We start from the raw sequence: 20,528 nt of genomic DNA on the forward strand, positions 1-20,528 counted from the left end.
TTTCTTGCTAGTAAATCTTAATATTTGCCAGACCTGACTCTGTGGTATGATATTATCTGAGAAAGCATGAATTCACATGTAGTCTGTGTATACATTTTTATTCATCTTGGGACTAGTCCCACATCTTCCTAAAGAAATATCAGAAAAAAAAGAAATATCAGTATGCTGGTTTCAGCTGCTCCCACAAAGAAACAATGCAACATGCAGTATTTATAGAGTATTATCTTCCAGCTCTCCAAAATAATAATTTCTAAAGCTTATCTGTCTTTGATGAATTAGTATGGGTTGTACATTATTATCAGTTATCAGTTATTGTGCATAGCCAAGTTCCAATGTTAAAAGAAAAAGAACTCAATTATATATCTACGATCAGTCATGGATCTATTCTACCTCAGAAAGTAAGAGTCTTTTCTTGAGTCTCTTCATGGCTGTCTTCATCTCCTGGTTCCTCAGAGTGTAGATCATTGGGTTTAAGACAGGAACAATACTATTTAGGGTGACTGAGACAGCTCTGTCCATGGGGAGGGCAGCAAAAGGCCGGGCATAGACATAGATGCAGGGCACAAAATGCAGGGTGACCACAGTGATGTGGGAGGTGCAGGTGGAGATGGCTTTTCTCTTCCCCTCCCCTGTGTGTGACCTCAGCATTGTCAAGATGACTGTGTAAGATACAAGGAGAAGAACAAACCATAGTGTAGTGATCATGCCATTGTTTGAGATCATCAGGAGTTCAAGATCGAAGGTGTCAGTGCAGGCGAGTTTGAGAATCTGTGGGACATCACAGTAGAAACCATCAACAACATTGGGTCCACAGAAGGGGAGTGGGAGCAATAGGTAAATCTGTACAATGGAGTGAACAAAGCCCCCCACCCAGGAGGCCGTGATGAGGGCTGTGCACCGCCCCTTACTCATGATGGTCACATAGTGCAGGGGCTTGAAGATGGCCATGTAACGATCAAATGCCATCACAGAGAGAGAGAAAATGTCTGCCCCACCAAGCAGGTGGAAGAAAAAGATCTGAGTGAAGCAGCCATTGAAGGAAATGGTCTTTTTTCTTGAGAGAAGGTCTACTAGGACCTTTGGAACAGTGATGGAGGAAAAACAGATGTCTAAGATGGAGAGGTTGCGGAGCAGGAAGTACATAGGGGTGTGGAGGCGGGACTCCCAGGTCACAGTGACCATGATGGTGACATTCGCTAACACAGTTGTTATATAAACCATAGATAAAAAGAAAAACAAGAGTAAGCTCAGTTCTTGAGATTGGGTAAGGCCACAAAAAATAAATTCAGTCACCTTGGTGTGGTTTCTCAGTGCCATTGAACGACATGTCTTCCTCTGTATGCACCTTTGGAGAAAATGCTAGGATTTCTGAATTAGTAAAGTTTGCATCCTGGAGAGACAGAACATGCACAGATGTGCACTTTGTCACTGTTGCATGTTCTTGCTGTTGCCTGGAAAAATCACTCGATCCTACTTGCCTCAGTTCTATTATTAGCACAAATTGTAGCTTAGACTAGATAATTTGTTTTCGTGTTGTACATGGTGGGTGCTGGTGGATTTTGTTAAAACTTGCCTCCAGAATCTCTGAGAAAAAGAGCCTTATATAAGGGTACACAATCAGGTTCTGGGTTTCAGCCCTGTAAATCCAAATACTTCCCATCTTATTATATTTTGTTTCTATAGTTTAAAAAGACACTGAGGGCTTGGTCAGATGTCTCAGTATGTAAAGGCACATTCTGCCAAGTCTGAGACCTGAGTTTGGTTCCCAGAACCTACATGTTGGAAGGAGAGAACAGACTTCAGCAAGTTGTCCTCTGACCTCCAGCTCACCGCTTACCCTGGCTCTTCTTTTTCTTTTTTCTCCTCCTCCTCCTCCTCCTCCTCCTCCTCCTCCTCCTCCTCCTCCTCCTCCTCCTCCTCCTCCTCCTCCTCCTCCTCCTCCTCCTCCTCCTCCTCCTTCTTTCTTCTTGAGAAAGGGTTTCTCTGTAGCTTTGGAGCCAGGCTGGCCTTGAACCCACAGAGATCCACCTGCCTCTACCTTCAGAGTGCCCAGCTTGTGTACTCTCATTTGTGCTCTGTCTGTCTGTCTATTTAAAAGCCACTGGAATAAATTGCCACTCTCCAATAGCATAGGGATCCACATGGAGAGATATTGTTTTAGAAACTGCGTTATGTTTCAATACAATGTTTCTTAGCATCATTCTGAGGCTCAAGGGGATAGATATTATTATCTTACTTTAGTGATATCAAATTGAGCACAATGAAAGAAAAAATCTCCACGGTCATATAGAAAGCCAATGACAGGGTAGAAATAAGACAAATTTCTCTTAGATCCTCATTCCTGGGTCTTTCTACTATCTCCCACCTCCTAGCAATTTCAGGACATGCAGATCTAAAAATAATTTATGTAGGGACCTCCTTACTGTTTTTTCTCAAGTACTTCCAAGGGTGAATTTCATCATCCTTTAAAAAAAATTTCCCATCACAATGGAATTGTGAATTCTTCACAGTGGAAATAGAATTCTTTCACTTCTTAACATGCTGTGTCACAAAATGATACCCTTTAAGTTTTAAATTTCATTTTATGAATTCCCACATTTAGGGGGTAAGTGATGTTTTAAACAATAATAAAAAGATGACAAAGAATGGCAGTAGTGACAAATTTATTAGTTAAAAAATACCTACGGTCCAGGCACACATACGTGAAAAAAGAGAGGGAAGTACAGGTTTAGCCAGGCCCTAAGCAGACAAGACTGTGAGCAAGGCAGACACACACCCTGTTCTCTGCCACTCCAGGGTCAGAGGAAACCTGACTTCTGTCTAGTTGCTAGGGTCACACATTAACCAAGCCCCATACCCATGTTCAGAGAAGGAGAGACCCCTGCCATTTATTCTAAGTTAAGCATGCCCTGCTCCCCTATCTGGTCGTATAGCACAGGTCATATATTAAGTAGACCTGATCCCTCATTTGCAGGATCTCCCCTTCCTGCAGAAACCTTTAAGGTCAGGGTTTGGAGAGATGTCTCAGAGATTAAGAGCATTTGCTATTCTTGCAGAGGACCCTAGTTCGGTTCCTAATACCCACGCCAGACAACTCACAACTGCCTGTAGTCTCAACTCCAGGAGATCTGATGTCCTCTTCTGGATCCTGCATTCATGTGAGCACAGACCACCTCAACATATACATATAGTTTAAAAAAGAAATAAAAAACCTTAAAAAAGGCACCTTTAAGATGGGACACCTTGTTTTGTCTGGCAGGACGGGGAGCTTCTTACTCAGATCTCCACCACACTGCTCTGCTGCAGTGAGTGGATTTGTCTGAAGAACAACTCTCCCTCTTTCTCAAACCCTTGCTCCTGCTCCTTCCCCTTCCCTACACTAACATTACCATGACAATATAGACCACTGGTAAGGTGAATTACCTTCTTTGCCCTTCCAATGAAGAAATATTGAGTAATGCCAGTTCAACTTGGGATTTCTGGCTTTCACTCTGCCACAGGTGGACACAATGACAGCCATCACCTGTCCCTTGGTAGCATGTCCATCCTTTTATTAAGTTGTGGGTGGGGAGGAAAGTGTAGATTCAACTTTTTTTGTTTTTACTTTGTTGTATATTTCTCCAGGTCAGTCAGGACTGAGCAATCTGTTCTAGCTTAAAGATCAAGTATAGAAAGGTACTATTTGCTATAGACATAAGTGACATGCAGAAAGTCACCTAGCAAATGACTTTCACTTTCAGTCTTTGATTTTCCATCCCTTAAAAATGTCTGAGGAAGCTTGTGATGGTGACTAAAGGCCAAACCTTTACTCAGAGGAGACAGCTATATTTAGGTTTAGCATCTGCATTTGACTTACTTTCCCGGCACCTTCAAACAGATATATAGTTCAGTGTCCAGCTGGGAAGCAAGATTAGGCAAGCTTTGGAAAGCAATGACTTTGAAAAATAATATAGATAAATAATTTGAGTCACCTCTCTCGTCTCTCCAGTCATTGATCCTAGGCCCTCAGGTATTCAAGGCAATAAGACTACCACTGATCTGAAAGCCCAGATCCTAAGATTCTATTTTGCTCATCTTTCTACCTTGACCTTAAAGATGTAAGATAGAGATGTTTTCCATGGATGCAAATTACAAGTATTTCTTTAATCATGTTATACTTGGCTTCTTGCTTGTATTAACTATAGGAAATAGTCAAGGGTTTAAGAGCAGGACATCACTGGCTTAGAATTCTGTCTTTTCCTCCTTGTTCTTACCTGGAATGAGTGTTTTAGGTTCCTCCTGTTTTCTTTGTAAGTTGGGAAAGCATAACACTTACTTCATGAAGCTCTGTAAAGAATAAACGTAGTGACGTTTATGAAGTTCTCAGAACGTAATAAGCTCTCAATTAACCTGGCTCTTTCCTTTCTTCTGAAAGCATCACCTTCCTTGCCTACCGAGAAGGGGTTCATACAAAGAATTTTGCATTCACAAAATGTAAAATACCTCAGTATAAAACTTCTGCTGGAGCCAATTTGTTCTTTTTGTTTGAATGAACTTGTGGGAACTGATCAAGTGGAAAAAGAAGCTTGGGTGCTAGATCTGTGTGCTTGGGAATATTGCTGTTTATGGTTCAGGTCAAGGAGACCCAGCAAACCATGGGAAAAGTTTGCATAAGAATCTGCCTCTGAAATGGACACCGTTTCAAAAGAGAATTTAGGGCTCTAAAAGGAGGCAATTATTTTGTAGTGAAAGATTTTATGATCCTCAAGGATCATCCTAAGCCTAAACTGGAACAAAACCTGTTCTTTCTTTCTTTACAATTATTTTTTTTCTAGTAAAACCTTCCTTTTTTTTTTTTTTGGCTGTGCTGAGTCCATGTCTGTTGCTTTTTCCCCTGAATGCATTCCTGACTTCTTAATACTTAACACCACTTTTCTATTTATAGCTGCTAAACCTTCAACTATTTCTGCAGCATCTTAGCCACATTGTTCACGGTCCTTATTCTGTACAACCTATTAGCATTCTACACTCCAACAATTCAGTGTCCTTACCTAAATTCTTCAGTGTCCAACCTGAGTGCATCTCATTAAGGCCTGGGCTGCTAGGCCTCAGTGCAGATGACGAAGGCAAACATTGTGTTTGCAAGTGAAGGTATTATGAAGATTAGCTATGGCCTGCTTTGATGCTATCTCTTTTTAGCCTTCAAATGGGAAGGGCAGAACTTGGGAGTCACATTGTTGTGACTTTCTTCCTATCCCAAATTGTCCTCGCCATGGGCACTGTTTTATGAACCCCAAACTAATGAGAATTAGCAAAGGGAATTTGGATGTAAGCGTTGAAGTAGGATGGACATTGTTCTGAGTTCCATGGGCCCAGTGGGAGCTATTAGCAAGTTTCTAAGTAATTACGTGCAAATCACATATATGTACGCAAGCTAAAGTGTTCACATATTTTGCTCTTCAAATTATTTATTATTGAGTTTCTTCTTTGATAATTTCGTGCCTGTGTATAATGAATTGTGTTTACTCTCACACCCACTCTTTTGTTTCCTTCCCACCCTTGTCAACTGCCCTTCCTTCCTACTAGTCCCCTTCTACCATGTTTTCGTTTTGTTTTGTGACTCACTGAGTTTAACCAGAGCTATCCGTGTGGCCATGAGTATGGAATTATCCACTGAAAACTGGCGGGCTCACTGTTGGGTATGCAGCTGAAGACAATAAGTACCCCTCTCCAGAATCCATCACTATCCAGTAGTTAAGAAGGGAGGGGGCAGGGTTCTATATATTTTGCGACAAAGGTTTGTGGTGTCTTTAGAAATAGAATATTATCATTTTCTTCTGGTAGTCCATAAAGAATAGTAAGAAATCTGTTCTAAATTTTTGGGCGTGGTGGTGGCAGTTCTCTGGGAAACAGCTTCTAAGGAGGCATACCACCTGGTATTGAATTTTTAAAATATAACCCAGCTTCCAGAAGCATCATTATCTAGCCATGAATGGTATTTCTCGTCTCCTTTTTTAAACTAACATATTTTTAATTGGCTTATGAAATGGTAAGATTCCATATGGCTGTCCTAGTCTAATTTTTCTTGCTGTTATAAAACACTCCAACCAAAAGCAAATTAATGGAAGAAAGGGTTTACTCTGCTAATGACTCCAGGTCACTGCCCATTGTTAGGGGAAGTTAAGACAGAACCTCGATAGCAGGCCTGCTTGTTATTTCCTACAACAGTAACTCCAATAAAGGAATGTACTTCACAGCCACAGAAGTGTAGCAGTAGCCACAGAATACGTTGTTTGCTGGTTGCCAAGCTTATCTTCAGATAACTTTTTTTATAGAGTTCAGGACAACCTGCCTAGGAAATGGTGTTGCCCACAATGGACTGGACTCTCCTACATAAATTAATAATCAAGACCATCTCCAATAGACATGACTTCTCAATTGAGATTCTCTCCCATAATATTTCTAACTTGTATCAAGTTGACAGTTAAAGCTAATCAGGACAGCTATCTTTCAAAGTCTTCAAAAACTGGAATGCACAAAACTATGCATTCTCTTGTTCTCTGATTTTTTTGAGAAACATTGGTCTAGGGAGCATCTAATGTTGTAGGACCACTCATTCCTCATGAGGACAAAGGGACAACTGATTTTGGGGGAAGCAAAACCATCTTAGTTGTTTCAGTAATGTGTGGTTCTTCAATGAATATTGGTATGTGAAAAGATATATAATAAATATTTGGTAAGATATTTCTTTGTGGGGCCATCAAGAAAAATATTTAATAAAGTTCATTAGTGGATAAGAATTTAAGAAAAATCAAGAATATCGTTGAGTCTTCAGTCAGTCTTAAACAAAATTTCAATAATGCTCACTTCAAGGCTCAGGGAACCCCAAAGAAAAGGTGACAGAATTTGAGGGCTGGAGGATGGGGAAAGAGTGCTGTGAATTGCTATTTTCTGGACACGACTTGGCTGTTACACCCATGAACCCACAGTTTTGTGATTATCTGCATAAAACCTGTTCAAGACAAAGCCTGTGACTATCTTATCTCGGAATATTGTTGCTGGGGTTTTGGGAGGTGCAAGTGGAGACTGCACTTTAGTTTCCCGGTTTCCCAGACCCGAATAATCACATAAAAACTATAATTGTAACACTGTTTGGCCAATGGCTTAGGTATATTCCTAGCTAGCTCTTATATCTTAAATTAATGTATTTCTGTTAATCTATATGTCACCACAAGGCTGTGACCTAACAGTAAGATTCTGGCGTCTTTCTCCTTCTGCAGCTACATGGTGACTGCCTGAGTTGGCCTTCCCCCCCCCCCCCCCCCCCCCCCNCCCCCCCCCCCCCCCCGCTTTCAGTTTAGTTTTCCTGCCAAGCTCTCTTCTGCCCTGTTGTTGGTCAAAGCAGCTTCTTTGTTAACCAATGGTAATAAAACATATTGACAGTATCCAGAGGGAAATTCCACATCAGAGAGGTCATATTCTCAGTGTTGTGACTACTAGTAAGTTTGTCTTGCTCAAATAAACATACATCTCCTACCTATACTCATATAAGCAACCATAATTAAACTCAGTAGGTCACAAAGAAGAGACGTGAAAATAGGAGATATTCTTGAGAAGAAGGAGTTTGTCAGAGTGGGAGGGGAGAAAGGATAATGTGTGTGATATTACCAGCACTGTATATATATAAATGAATTTACCATATATGTATACACAGTACTTTGATGTACACATGATATGTATGTATATGTAAAAAGTGGAAAGAATAAATAAAAGGAAAGACTAAGAAGTACTGCCCTATGATCAAAACTCTTGGGTGCAAGTAGCTTCATCTTTTGGGAGTCAGGGAGGACCACACACGGGCATTATCTACTAGAACCTTTCTGATTGAATCTTACTCATTGTAATAATTTGGTACCTTGTAAGAAAAATAGTTCATATGTGCTTGAATTTCCTGAGCTTTCTTATCTTTTTTAAACTGAATTTTGAATGGCTGTCAGGAGACAGAAGGGTGGAATATGAGGCAAGCACAGAGGGAGAAAAGTTGTCTTTACATATCCACAGTTGAAATCCTTCCTGTGGGTTAGGGATGAATTCTAACACATAGCCAATAGTAATTTGTAAATGACTGTACACCAACATGTTCCTTTCTATCCTATATTGTTATTACAATAGGCCTTAATGGTGGAAGATATTTCTTAGGTCGTTTTTTGTTTCGTTTTGTTTTTAATTGTGATGAACTGTCATGGATAGTCTACTAATATCTAGACAAAAGGTATAGTTTTATTTCATTTTTGAAAGTCCTTAGAAGGATTCTAAAAAGTCACCTCATACACCAGAAGGTCACAGAGAGGTCCTTCAAATAGACCAAATACACAGTTGTTTCCTACATGTACAGGTTGTAGTTTGGCCCCATGTAGGCTCCCCAGCTGTGGGATGCCTTGATGCAGGGGAGAGCTTGGCCCTGCCTCAACTTAATGTGCCAGGCCTTGTTGGCTCCCCATGGGGCCTTAGTCCTTCAAAGGAATGGATGAAGGATGGACTTGGGGAAAGTGGGAGGAATGGGAGGAGGGAGGGGGAATTGTTGTTGTTATGTAAAAGTAATAAAAAATTAAAATTAAAAAGAACAACATAATCAAAATGATGATTAACCAAAGGTAGGTCCTTAATAGCAATGTATTTGCAAAGCAAAATAACTCCACATATAGAAAGGGGGTAATTTATTTTAAGCTTATATAAATCTCTTGTATTGAAAAAAGAAGTTCTAGAAGTGGAAGGGGAGATGCCTTAGTCAGGAAGACACTTGCCTCCTAAGCATGAGGACTTAAGTTTGTTCTTTAGAATTCATGTGAAAAAGCTGGATTAGATGGGGGGTGCAGACTTGTAATTCCAGGGCTGGGGAGATGATGATCCCTGTGGCTCACTGATCCACCAGCCACCAGCCTAGCAGAGTAGGTGTGCTCTCACCTAGTGAAAAAACATCAATACATCTCAGCAAATAAGGGGGATGGCTCCTGGGAATGACCCCATGGATTGTTCTCTCTTTCTTTCTTTCTTTCTTTCTTTCTTTCTTTCTTTCTTTCTTTCTTTCTTTCTTTCTTCTTTTCCTTTCTTTCTTTCTTTCTTTCTTTCTTTCTTTCTTTCTTTCTTTCTTTCTTTCTTTCTTTCTTTCTTTCTTTCTTCCTTCCTTCCTTCCTTCCTTCNGGAACACCAAACAATTCTATGTAGACACATTTCTATAAGGATGCCACAAACCAGTGCAACTGAATGTTGAGTGGTTGAGGCCCAATGGGAAGGGCATGGGTCTGCTCTTTTCTTTCTTTCTTTCTTTCTTTCTTTCTTTCTTTCTTTCTTTCTTTCTTTCTTCCTTCCTTCCTTCCTTCCTTCCTTCCTTCCTTCCTTCCCTCCTTTCTTTCTTTCTTTCTTTCTTTCTTTCTTTCTCTCTTTCTCTCTCTCTCTCTTTCTCTCTCTCTCTCTCTCACACACACACACACACACACACAGAGTTTTTAGAAAAAACAGAGCAGATAGCGAGAGAAGGGAAGTTGAGGTTGAGATGAGATAGCATCATGGATTTGCTAAGTGTTTGTCTACAAGCTCCATATGTAACTTCAAGATTAATTTCAGTGGACAAATCAGTTGAATGGAACAAAGAATAGGAAGTAGCTGGATTAGACATTTTTTTAGACAGGGTTTCTATATAATCCTGGCTGTTCTGGAAGTCACTCTGAAGACTGTAGACCAGACTGGTCTTGAACTCACAGTTTTACCTGCTTCTGCCTCCCAAGTGCTGGTGGTATCAAAGGCGTGAGCCACAATTGCCAGGCTTTAGACATAGATTTTTACACACCACACACACACACACACACACACACACACACACATACACATACACACACACACACACCAGATTCACCATAATTTAAATAATTCCTTTTCTTTTCACTAATTGATGAAATACATTTACAATACTGAATTCACTACGTGACATCATTTTAAACAACTGACCAATGTGTACATGTATATCTGGGATTGCAAGGATAGATAGCTAACAGGGAACACTGAATTCACATTTGCTGACTTTCATAACTACCATGCTCACACCATTAACCAAACTTCATTCTGATCGCTTTGTGGACAGTAGTGCTATTCTGCAGCAGACCGGGTGAAGTGAGGGAACGGTTGGCCTGAGAGCAACAGAGGACAGAATAGTAGCCCTTATGGGATTTCATTTCTCCTGGACTTCTCCCCTGTGCACAAGTCAGATAGTGTACATTGTGTGGTCTCATCTCTTCAGTTTATTTTCGTATTCCCTCTAATGGATTTGCATGTTTATATCATAGAAGGCAAATGGTGACATCTATATCACAGAAGCTATATAGAACCAGCTTTCTCTTATTCTTAGACTAGCAGATGCAGAGAACTGAATTAGCTTTAGGCTTCTGGACTTCACCAGATGGCTCACCCCAGTTTATTGTTCTCAGACGGGCCCAGCCTCCTCCGTAGTCTCTTCATGGCTGACTTCATCTCTTGGTTCCTGAGAGTGTAGATCATGGGGTTTAGCATAGGGGTGATGACAGTGTTATTGATAGATATGGCTGTGTCCATGGGCAGGGTAGTGAAGGGTCGGCAATAGATGTACACACAGGGCACAAAATGCAGGGTCACCACCATGATGTGGGAGGTGCAGGTGGAGAGAGCCTTGTTTCGCCCCTCCCCAGAATGGGACCTGAGCATACCCAGAATGATGGTGTAGGAGCCCAGGAGCAGGAGGAACCAAAGCAGCGTCACCAGCCCATTGTTGGAGATCATGAGAAGTTCAAGAGCAAAGGTGTCAGTGCAGGCCAGCTTCACCACCTGGGGTACATCACAGTAAAAGGCATCCAGGGTGTTGGGGCCGCAGAAGGGGAGTGGAAGCATTAGAATTATCTGGACAACTGAATGCAAGCCACCACCCACCCAGGAGGCCACCACCATGGCCACCCATACCTCTCTTCTCATAATGGTTACATAGTGCAGGGGTTTAGCAATTGCCAGGTATCTGTCATAGGCCATCACAGAGAGGAAGAAAATATCTGCCCCACCAGCAAAGTGGAAGAAAAAGATCTGTGTCAAACAACCATTATAGGAGATGGTTTTCCTTTCTGATAAAAGACACACCAGGAACTTAGGGACTGTGATAGATGAAAAAACAATATCTAGAATGGACTTATTCCTCAAGAGGAAGTACATAGGAGTGTGGAGACGGGACTCAGAGGTGATGGTAGCCACAATGAGGGTGTTTCCCAGCACAGTTATTACATACACAAGAAAGAAAACCACGAACAAAAAGAACTCCAGTTCTCGGAAGCGAGTAAGTGCCAGGAAGACGAATTCCTTCACATTGGTGTGGTTCATCTGACCCATGGCTAGGATAAGCTCCTGTCACATCTACCTAGGGAGAAGATATGGTAGGGTTTGGAGTATGGTAACATGAGGTCAAAATGTCATTTATTACACATTGTTTTTGTTACTAGGCTTTTTAAAGTACTCAGACGATCATGACTAGACCAGAGTCTTCAAGTTTTGACCTAGAAATTCCTTGTCCTGATGGTCCTTGGTTTGCAGGGAGAATCGGCATAGTCTTAGCCTTTATTCTGGGTAGGGAGAGGTTCATGTGCTGTGGTCATTTCTCTATGATGTGTCCTCTGCCTTGTGAGGAGAACTTCTTCACACGGAGGCCTTTTACACATTTCACTGAGGGCTTTCAAAACCCTGCAATTTCATCTTGATTTTCACCTTAAAGTTTGTGGGAGCTTCAGGGTAATTATGATCTTCTTTGAAGCTTAGACCAGTGCATGGCTTGCTTACACCTTCACAATAATTGTCCTTGACCAGAAATTGGTTAGGCTTCTTTGAGCCCTCTTCCTATCCTTTCTTTCCAAACCCAGTATCAACAAACAACCTGCTAATTCTGTTGAATGAGATTCACCTACCCTTGGTGCCTGATCAAATTCTTCATTCCTCTTCTCTAATATCAAAATCCTTGCACCTGAGTGCTTGGCCTGTCTGTAGCAAGAATCCTTTTTAGCCAGTTTTCTGAAACCCATCCTGCTCCCCACATCCCCCTTCAGTATTTTCTCTACTTTCCACTAATCTTCTCACTCCCATTGGCTCATTGCTGAAAATGCCCATCCATCCTTGATGTATCTGGAGTTGAGCTCAAACTTTCTTTCTCATTGCAATAGTTTTGTCTAAAGTCTATCTCGGTATGTTTAATCAGTGTCCACTGATCCTCTTGTTCTTGATATTATCCAGAAAATCTGGACCATACCACTCTGCCAGATCAATGTCTGGGAATTACTTTGGCTTATCCGTGTCCTGATGGGTAGTTAAAGCTTACACCATTAGTTAAGTAGCCTGCCTATTTAATTCTCATGTCCCAAACCTTCAGGAAGGAAGAATCAGGCCCTCAAAAGTGGTGCTCTTTAGCAAGCTGGAAACCTGGATCTCACCAAGGAGCCACAAAGCCCCTGGGAGGCTCGGGGCAGTAGTGGCTGTTCAGGGCTGTTTAACGAACAGAACATTTACTGCTCAGAAGACGACTAGAGCTCTGACAGAATATTAGAGGTGGCTCAGCTCAGTGCTACTCACTACAGGAGTGAAAGAGAAAACTGCTTGGTCAGCATCAGACTATGGATTAGGAGAAGAGAGCTTTAGCCAGAGTTTTGCGAAGACTTTACACTATTTCTATAGGGTAGAAAAATAGCTTTTGTTTCCAAAGCAGAAACTAGTCATTAGAGAATAGTATCAGTTTCAATAAGAATATCTACATTTCAAGCAAATTGTATCTCAGAACTTTTTAAGACAATTCAGCAGCAACATGAGCAAATTTTACTTCAGGAGTGGAGGCAGACAGCTGGCATTTGTGGAATCGAGGGTGAAGAAGGCAGCATAACAAAGATGAGTATAAAGAGGAAAAAGTAAAACATTTTCCCTCAAAATAAAAGTGTACTAGAGGATTTCATAAACAATCATGGTTTTCCTTTAAAATTACATCAAAATTGGGTCAACTTCAACGTCTTTATTTGAGAAATTAGGATACACATAAAACTTCAAAATCCTTTGGGCTTCTTAGATTCCTGATGTTCCTATCATAAAAAATTCATTTCTACAGGAAAACAAGTTGCTATTTTTGATTTTAAGTTACATACTTTTAGTTAAAACAGTTCTACAATCTTTCATTGGCAAATGTTTAAGGTACACAACACCATTGGAATCTTACTTCAATGTGTCAGCACTCAGTAAGGTCCTCCTTGTAACCAATATTCTGAAGTTATTTGTTTCTTTAATTCTCACGTAAGCCATGCAGGTGATATAATCTTTTGTCTCTTATCAACGGTATCTACAAGGAAGGAAATCCACCTAATGACACCATTGAAGGCAGAGTCTGTGACTTCTGTAGACTTTAGTAATACCTTAGAAAAATCAGGACTTTGTTACTAAACACGTACCTGTGCTTTACTTTTCAAAACGTATGTGGGGTTTAATTAATTACCCTATTTTAAAAAACGTGTGGCCATGCTATAGTTTCTTTTTTACATTTTATTTTATTGCATCTTGTTACTGTTGCTATAAAGTTTGCCAGGTCTTCTGTAGATTGATGGCCAAAATATAGTTTACTAAGATAGAGACTTGTGTTGGTACAGTGTAAGTCAGGCAGAGTAGGAGTCATTTGTGAAGCAGGGTTGAGAGGAACAAGGCGTTAGCTAGGTGAGAAGCTAGGTTTGGGAGAATGGAGCTGAGAAAGGGAGATTAGAAAGCCAGTGATGGATGGCATTGCCAGCCAGACTTTCTGAAAGCATAGGAGAGAGGAGCCACATAAGCATCATGATTCTCTAAAGTTGTCTAGTGGGTTCTAATTAGTATTTTCAAATAATGAGACATAGAGCAACTGGCAAATTATTTTCTTTGCATGCGTCTATAGTTTCTTTAAGACAAACTCCCAGAAATTGGCTTACAAAGTCACATGGTACATCAAGTTTCTAGTTTTGATTGAGCCTACTTCTAAATGTGATTGAATTCTTGACATCTTTTTACATATGGATAGAATGCAGTACTTCCGTATTTCTCACAGAAGAAAACCATAGATGTTAAATGTTCAAGCAGTGAAAGCATTAGAATAAAATCAAAGTGAAGGTTTTAAAAATAGCTTTTGGAGGAGTTAGTGAGATGACTCAGTGGTTAAAAGCAGCTGGCTGCTTTTTCAGAGGACCTGGGCTTGATTCCCAGCAAGGACATGATAGCTCCCAACAATTTGTGATTCGACTGTCAGGGGATTTGATGTCTCTTTCTGGTCTCCACAGGCACCAGGGGCACCAAGACACACAAGTGGCACAAAAACATACATGGGGACAAAACACTAACATATGTAAAAAATAAATACATAAAATTATATAAAATTTAAGTAGATGAAAATCGCATCAAAAACAATTAAGTTTTATTAAGTGACAGAATATAACATCTATGGTTTCAAAATCATTATAAATATTGACAATTAAATAGAAATTAAAAATGAGAAGCTGTCTGTGACCCTTTCCAAAACCAAACTATTAATCTTTGTTGTTTTTGAGACAAGGTCTCCCTTATGTATCTCTGACTGGCCTGAAACCCACTATGTAAACAAGCTGTCCTCAAACTCCTAGAGATCTGCTTTCTTCTGCCTCCCAAGTGCTAGGATTAAAGGTGTGCACCACCATGCCTAGACTATTCTTAATATCTTTAATGAAGAACCCTTATAAATCAGGAGGACAAGACAGATACTTTATCAGTGAATCAAAGAGAGGTGTGGTTAGCCTACATATGAAAAGGTGGTTAATCACACTGTTAAGGAAAGAAATGTAAATTAAAATTGTAACCAGACACTATTTTTCAATATTTTAGAATATTGGCCAATGCTGAAAAGGCTTGTTATTTAGATATAAATATGGGGAAAATACCTTCAAATATGTTGAATACTGGGGACAAAATATGGAGAAATGGTGTTTGGAAATATGTATTAAAACTTAAAGTGTGCAAATATTATTAGTATGAAATTCTGGTTTAGGAATTTAACTAAAGGATGAATGAAACAAATACCTAGTGTCATAAGGACAAAGAAGACTCTTCATAGGGCAGTGCAAATAGGAGAAATAAGAATTTAAGTTAATGCTTAGTGTAAGAAGTTGGCTCGGTAAGTGCTATATAATGTACAGTTAGAATTTGTCAACTTTCAGACTGACAGTGTAGAATTGTGTTAAGATTCCTTTGTAGTGATGGATTAAACACTCAGTATATTAGCTGATGTAATTTTGGTACAAAAACCTACAGGTCAAGAAGTCTGAAAGGATGCAGAGCTCAATAGTTGTGACCATTATCTCTGAGAAGTTTTATTTAGGCACTTTTTCTAAATTAATTAACTAATTCAGTGGCTAATGTATTATTATTATTATTATTATTATTATTATTTGGAGATATGATCATGGTAAGTAGCTCTGGCTGTTATGGAACTTGTGACCCCCTGTCTTAGCCCCCCAAGCACTGAGATTTTAATGGTGTGCCACTACACCCGATTCTGGGCAAGTTTGGCTTAAGATGTGCATTGTCTTATGTCCCATTAAAAAAATCTAGTTAAAAAATTAAAATAGCTTGTGATTTTAAAATAAGTAACGCATGTTTACCATTTGAAGTGAAGTATTTTCTCTAATGATTTGAACTCTGATATTGTATATTTTCCCTTTCTTTTCTGTAAAATTATTGTAAGAAATACAAATTACTGAAGAAAGACTTGGTGAGGGTGGTCAGCTCGAGGTTTTCTTTTCATTTCTTAAAGCTCTGTGTAGCACTGCCTTCGTGAAGAACTTGGGATCTGTCTATCCCGTTTCCTCAGAACTTCCCTAAACGCTATTGGCAGGTTGCCTCTCTTTGAAGTACTAACGTCCACCTGCACGTGTGGTCAATCACTTTAGAAAGTTCTAGAGGCAGGCTCAAGGACAGGTCAGGATCAGGTGATGACCGTTCTATATAATCTCCTCAGTTGTAGAGGCATCTGGCCCAAAGGACACAATTATTGCAGTCAGGTTCAACTAGTTTACATTTCAACTCTAACCTTGAGCAACTTAGCCCTTGTGAAGTTTGAAATATTACGCCACGGAATAAGAAACCTGGGTTTTCTTCACAGTGGGTTTTGCCTATGGCAGTCCAACATCTTCTATATCTGTTTCTGCTTCTCCCTTAAAATGCAAAGCTTCTGAAGTAAAGACTTTCTTTCATATCTATTGAAACAGTAGCATCCTCCTAGGATACATCAGTTACTTAATAATTCTGTTGGACCAGCCTTCTGAGCAAGTGGGTGTGAGTGTGTAATGTGTGGTAGGTCCCCAGCAGATGGGTGTGAGTGTGTAACGTGTAGTAGGTCCCCAGCAGATGGGTGTGAGTGTGTAACATGCAGTAGGTCCCCAGCAGATGGGTGTGAGTGTGTAACATGTAGGAGGTCCCCAGCAGATGGGTGTGTGTAACGTGTAGGAGGTCCCCAAGCAGATGGGTGTGAGTGTGTAACATGCAGGAGGTCCCCAGCAGATGGGTGTGAGTGTGTAACGTGCAGTAGTGTCTGTTCTCCTTTACTCTATGTTAGACCTTATACTACATCTTCTATTTCTTTGTGTTACTATGAGAGTCAGTGAGCTGCCTGCCTGTGAGTATTCAGCATGACTTAGACAAATGTAGGTCACCAGTGTCACCACAATGCGGACACAGCTATGACTCAAGCTTCTCTTCCTGCTTGAAGCTATCTTTTCATCTTCCTTTTAGAAAAGGACCAGGGGGTTAATATCCTCTACATTACAGATACTCAGTAGACGCTCATACAATGAGTTTGACATAAACCAGCTTTCTGTTTAAATGTGTCTTCAGAAGTACAATGTTTTATGCTAGAGATCTTATATTTTCCTTATGTATATCTTAGTTTTTAAGACAGGGTCTCACTACGTAGCTCTAGCTGGCATGAAACCATGTAGACAAGGCAGTCCTACTGTGTGCTGGAATTATAGATGTGTGCTATCACACCTAGCTAAGAGTTTTAAACTTTTAGTTCAAAATGAGATCTATTTAAATTACTACTGTGTGTATTACTTTTCAGAGACTAAAGGCTATACGGTACATAACTCACAAGTTTTATCAAATCTTTAGGGTGCTCTCACCTACCTTTGTGTTAGAAAGATGAGCCCGAAAGTTTCTCCATTGTCAAGACTCTGCCTTTCTTCACTCAAACAAACGCACAAGCTGAAGTGTTCCCCTAAACACCAAATTAGAAGTCTAATATAATAATCATCATCATAGGGATTTGTATCAGATATTTGTAGTAAGTGTAATTTTCAAAGGGGGAAGGCTTGTGCTTGCAGATGCGGTGGGAGTTATTAAGAAGTTACTAAGCAACACGTATGTGTGTGCTCGCTCCCTCTGTCTCTCTGCCCTCCCCCCACCACAGCGAGAAGACAATGATGATATCAGTTGCTGGATGAAATTTCTCTGATGATGACTGGGCTAGGCTCTGGTCTGTGAGTATAGCATAACAGATCTCTTCAAATCCTGCCATCTGGTAGAAGCAACTGCCAGAAGCTCTGCACCTGTATCAGAGTTCTGCCCTTGTTTCTGGTGTGATGCTGAGCAGATTGGGATTCCTGATGCGATCTTGTTCTTTATTTTGTAGCCTACACATAATGTGATATAACCAAAGCATTGTAGCCCACACTGGATTAAATAACCTTTGTGTTATAATAGTTGTCACAGTTATTATAAAAATACATTATTATAGTTTTTTGATATAGGATCTCACTATAGAACTCTGACTGACTTGGAACTCTTTATGGAGACCAGAGTAGCATCAGCTTACAGAGATCTGCCTGTTTCTGCCTCCCGAGTGTAGGGATAAAACAAGTGGGCTACCATGCCCAGATAAAAGTTGTTTTTAAGAAGAAATTTCTTTCACCTTTGTCTTGATTGGTGAACTCAATAGGCAAGTGAGCATGAAAAACATCTGATGGGAAGGGCCTCATTTTCATTTTCTTTATTATTCTTCTTTCATATAATACATCCTGACCACAAATTTCTCCTCTCTCCACTCCTCCCAACACCCCCTTCTCCATAAGATCTGCTTCTCTTCTGTTTCTCTTTAGGAAAGAGCAGCCCTCCCAGGGATATCAGCCGAACATGGCATAACAATGTACAGCAAAACTAGGCACAAACTCTCATATCAAGGCTGGATGAGTCAACCCAAAAGGAGGAAAAGGGTCACAGAAGCAGGAAAAAGAGTCAGAGATCTCTCTTGCCCCCACTGTTAGGAGTCTCATAAGTGGACCAAACTAAACAAGCATATTTAGAAGACCTACTGCAGACCAACTCTGGCTCCATGACTGCTGCTTCAATTTCCGTGAGCCCCTAAGATTCCTGCTTAGTTGATTCTGTGGGCTGTGTTCTCCTGATATTCCTGACCCCTCTTGCTCCTACAGTTCTTCCTCCCCCTCTTCTGCTGGGGTCCCTGAACTCCTTCTAATGTTTGGCTGTGGGTCTCTGCATCTGCTCCTATCAGTTGCTGGATGAAGTTTCTCTGATGATGACTGGGCTAGGCTCTGGTCTGTGAGTATAGCAGAATATCATCAGGGATCATTTCATTGACTCTTTTCTTATGCAGCCTCTGGTTCCCGGTCATTCAGGCAGTGCTGGGCATGAGCTTTCTCATGTGCTATGGGCCTCTAGTTAGACCAGCCATTGGTTGACTGCTCGCTCAAATTCTGCACCACCATTGACCCAGTATATCTTGCAGGCAGGACAGATTGTATGTCAAAGGTTTTGTGGCTGAGTGTTCCAGTCCCACCACAGGAAGCCTTGTAGATTCCAGGGACGTTTCCACTGCACTAGGTTTTCACAGAGCCCCCTAAATCTTACTCAATTCCAGTGGTCTCTCCCTGTATTTTCTCAGGCATCATTTTTTTATAGTTCATTTTCAGACATGACCACTGAACATCTTTCTTGCCTAAGGGAGGAGAGGTGGGAGGTGGTGCCATGGGTTGTGTGCACCTCCAGCAGAGTGGAGGAGTCTGCTTCCACTCACAAGCTCGAAAGCACTTTCTTTTTCTCTATCACCTTCCACAGGGCATCTTTGATCTCTTTGTTCCTCATACTGTAGATGAGAGGGTTCAGCATGGGGATCACCAGAGAGTAGAAGACAGACACTACCTTGTCTCTGCTTAATGAATAGCTGGAGCTGGGCCGCAGATACATGAAAAGTGCTGTCCCAAACAGCATGGTCACAGCCATGAGGTGTGAGGCGCACGTGTTGAAGGCTTTCCACCGGCCTTCCACAGAGTGGATCTTCAAGACCGCAGACACTATGTAACTGTAGGAGACCAGGAGAATGATGAACGACGTCCCTCCAACCATGATCACAACGCAGAAATTCACCACTTGGCTGAGGAGTGTGCTGGAGCAAGAAAGTGCCAGGATTGGTGGGAGGTCACAGAAGAAGTGGTTGATAACATTTGGCCCGCAATAGTGGAGCTGGAATATGGAACTGGCCTGAATAAAAGAACTCATGAAGCCACCAAAATATGCCCCAGCCACCATGCGCAGGCAGAGACCCTGGGGCATGATGGTGGTGTACAGCAGAGGATTAGAGATAGCAGCATATCTGTCATAGGCCATTGCTGTCAGTAGGAAGCATTCGGTCAGGCCCAAACCAACAAAGAAGAAGAACTGAGCCGCACATCCCCAGAACGAGATAGTCTTCTGCTCTAGAAAGAAATCAGAGAGCATCTTGGGAGCTACAGAGGATGAGTAGCAGATGTCAATGAAGGATAAGTTGCTGAGGAAGAAGTACATAGGTGTGTGCAAACGGGTATCACCTCTGATCAGAAAGATGAGCGCGAGGTTCCAGGTCAAGGTCACGAGATAGATGCCCAGGAAAGTCAGAAAGAGGAAGATTTGGAGTTCTGGGTGGTCTGAGAAGCCCAAGAAGATGAACATGGTCACAGAGCTGTTCCAGGTGTTACTTACAGTCATGTCTCCCACAGACCACAAGGACAAGAGGCAGACCTGGGTTAACAATGACATTACAGATGCCATGGACAAGTGGTTACACATGCATGAAGGGCTGGACATTACATGGGGCTAAAAACAAAAGGGGCAAGGAGATGACCCAGTCAATAAAGTGCCTTCCGTGCAAGCGTTAGGGTCCGCGTAAGATTTCAAGAACTCAGGTTAAAAAGCCAGTACAGAGGATTAGACAGCCAGCATCGCCTACTTGGCAAAATGCAAGCTTGTGATAGACCTAGCTCAGAAAACAAGGTAGATGGTGCCTGGAAAGTGACAAGGGACATTGTCTTTTGGGCTCTACATGAATGTGCTCCTGTCCACATACGAGCATGCACACACACAAATGCACATAAAGATGCCCCTTCCCCATAATTGCATCATTGTTTTAAATGTTTGAGCAGCAAACTGAGATGATTCTCAGCTGTGGACTCAGAATCCCAGGAAGC

The 20,528-nt window shown here is 41.1% G+C and overlaps 3 protein-coding genes across 3 annotated transcripts; all 3 read right to left on the minus strand.

Annotated features, from left to right (window-relative positions):
• Positions 1-381: 381 nt before the first annotated feature.
• LOC126498715 (olfactory receptor 4D11-like) lies at positions 382-1,317 on the minus strand. The gene has a single exon (XM_050137608.1). It carries the CDS (start codon positions 1,315-1,317, stop codon positions 382-384), a length of 936 nt encoding a protein of 311 aa, XP_049993565.1.
• Positions 1,318-10,437: 9,120 nt separating this feature from the next.
• Or4d6 (olfactory receptor family 4 subfamily D member 6) lies at positions 10,438-11,382 on the minus strand. Its single transcript, XM_050137596.1, has one exon. The coding sequence runs from the start codon at positions 11,380-11,382 to the stop codon at positions 10,438-10,440; it is 945 nt and encodes a 314-aa protein (XP_049993553.1).
• Positions 11,383-19,098: 7,716 nt separating this feature from the next.
• Positions 19,099-20,049, minus strand: Or5a1 (olfactory receptor family 5 subfamily A member 1). Its single transcript, XM_050137869.1, has one exon. The coding sequence runs from the start codon at positions 20,047-20,049 to the stop codon at positions 19,099-19,101; it is 951 nt and encodes a 316-aa protein (XP_049993826.1).
• Between the last annotated feature and the right edge of the window lie 479 nt (positions 20,050-20,528).

The sequence above is a fragment of the Alexandromys fortis genome, unplaced genomic scaffold, assembly GCF_014885135.2.
Source record: "Alexandromys fortis isolate MF-2015 unplaced genomic scaffold, M_Fortis_MF-2015_v1.1 scaffold_3, whole genome shotgun sequence".
Lineage (NCBI taxonomy): Eukaryota > Metazoa > Chordata > Mammalia > Rodentia > Cricetidae > Alexandromys > Alexandromys fortis.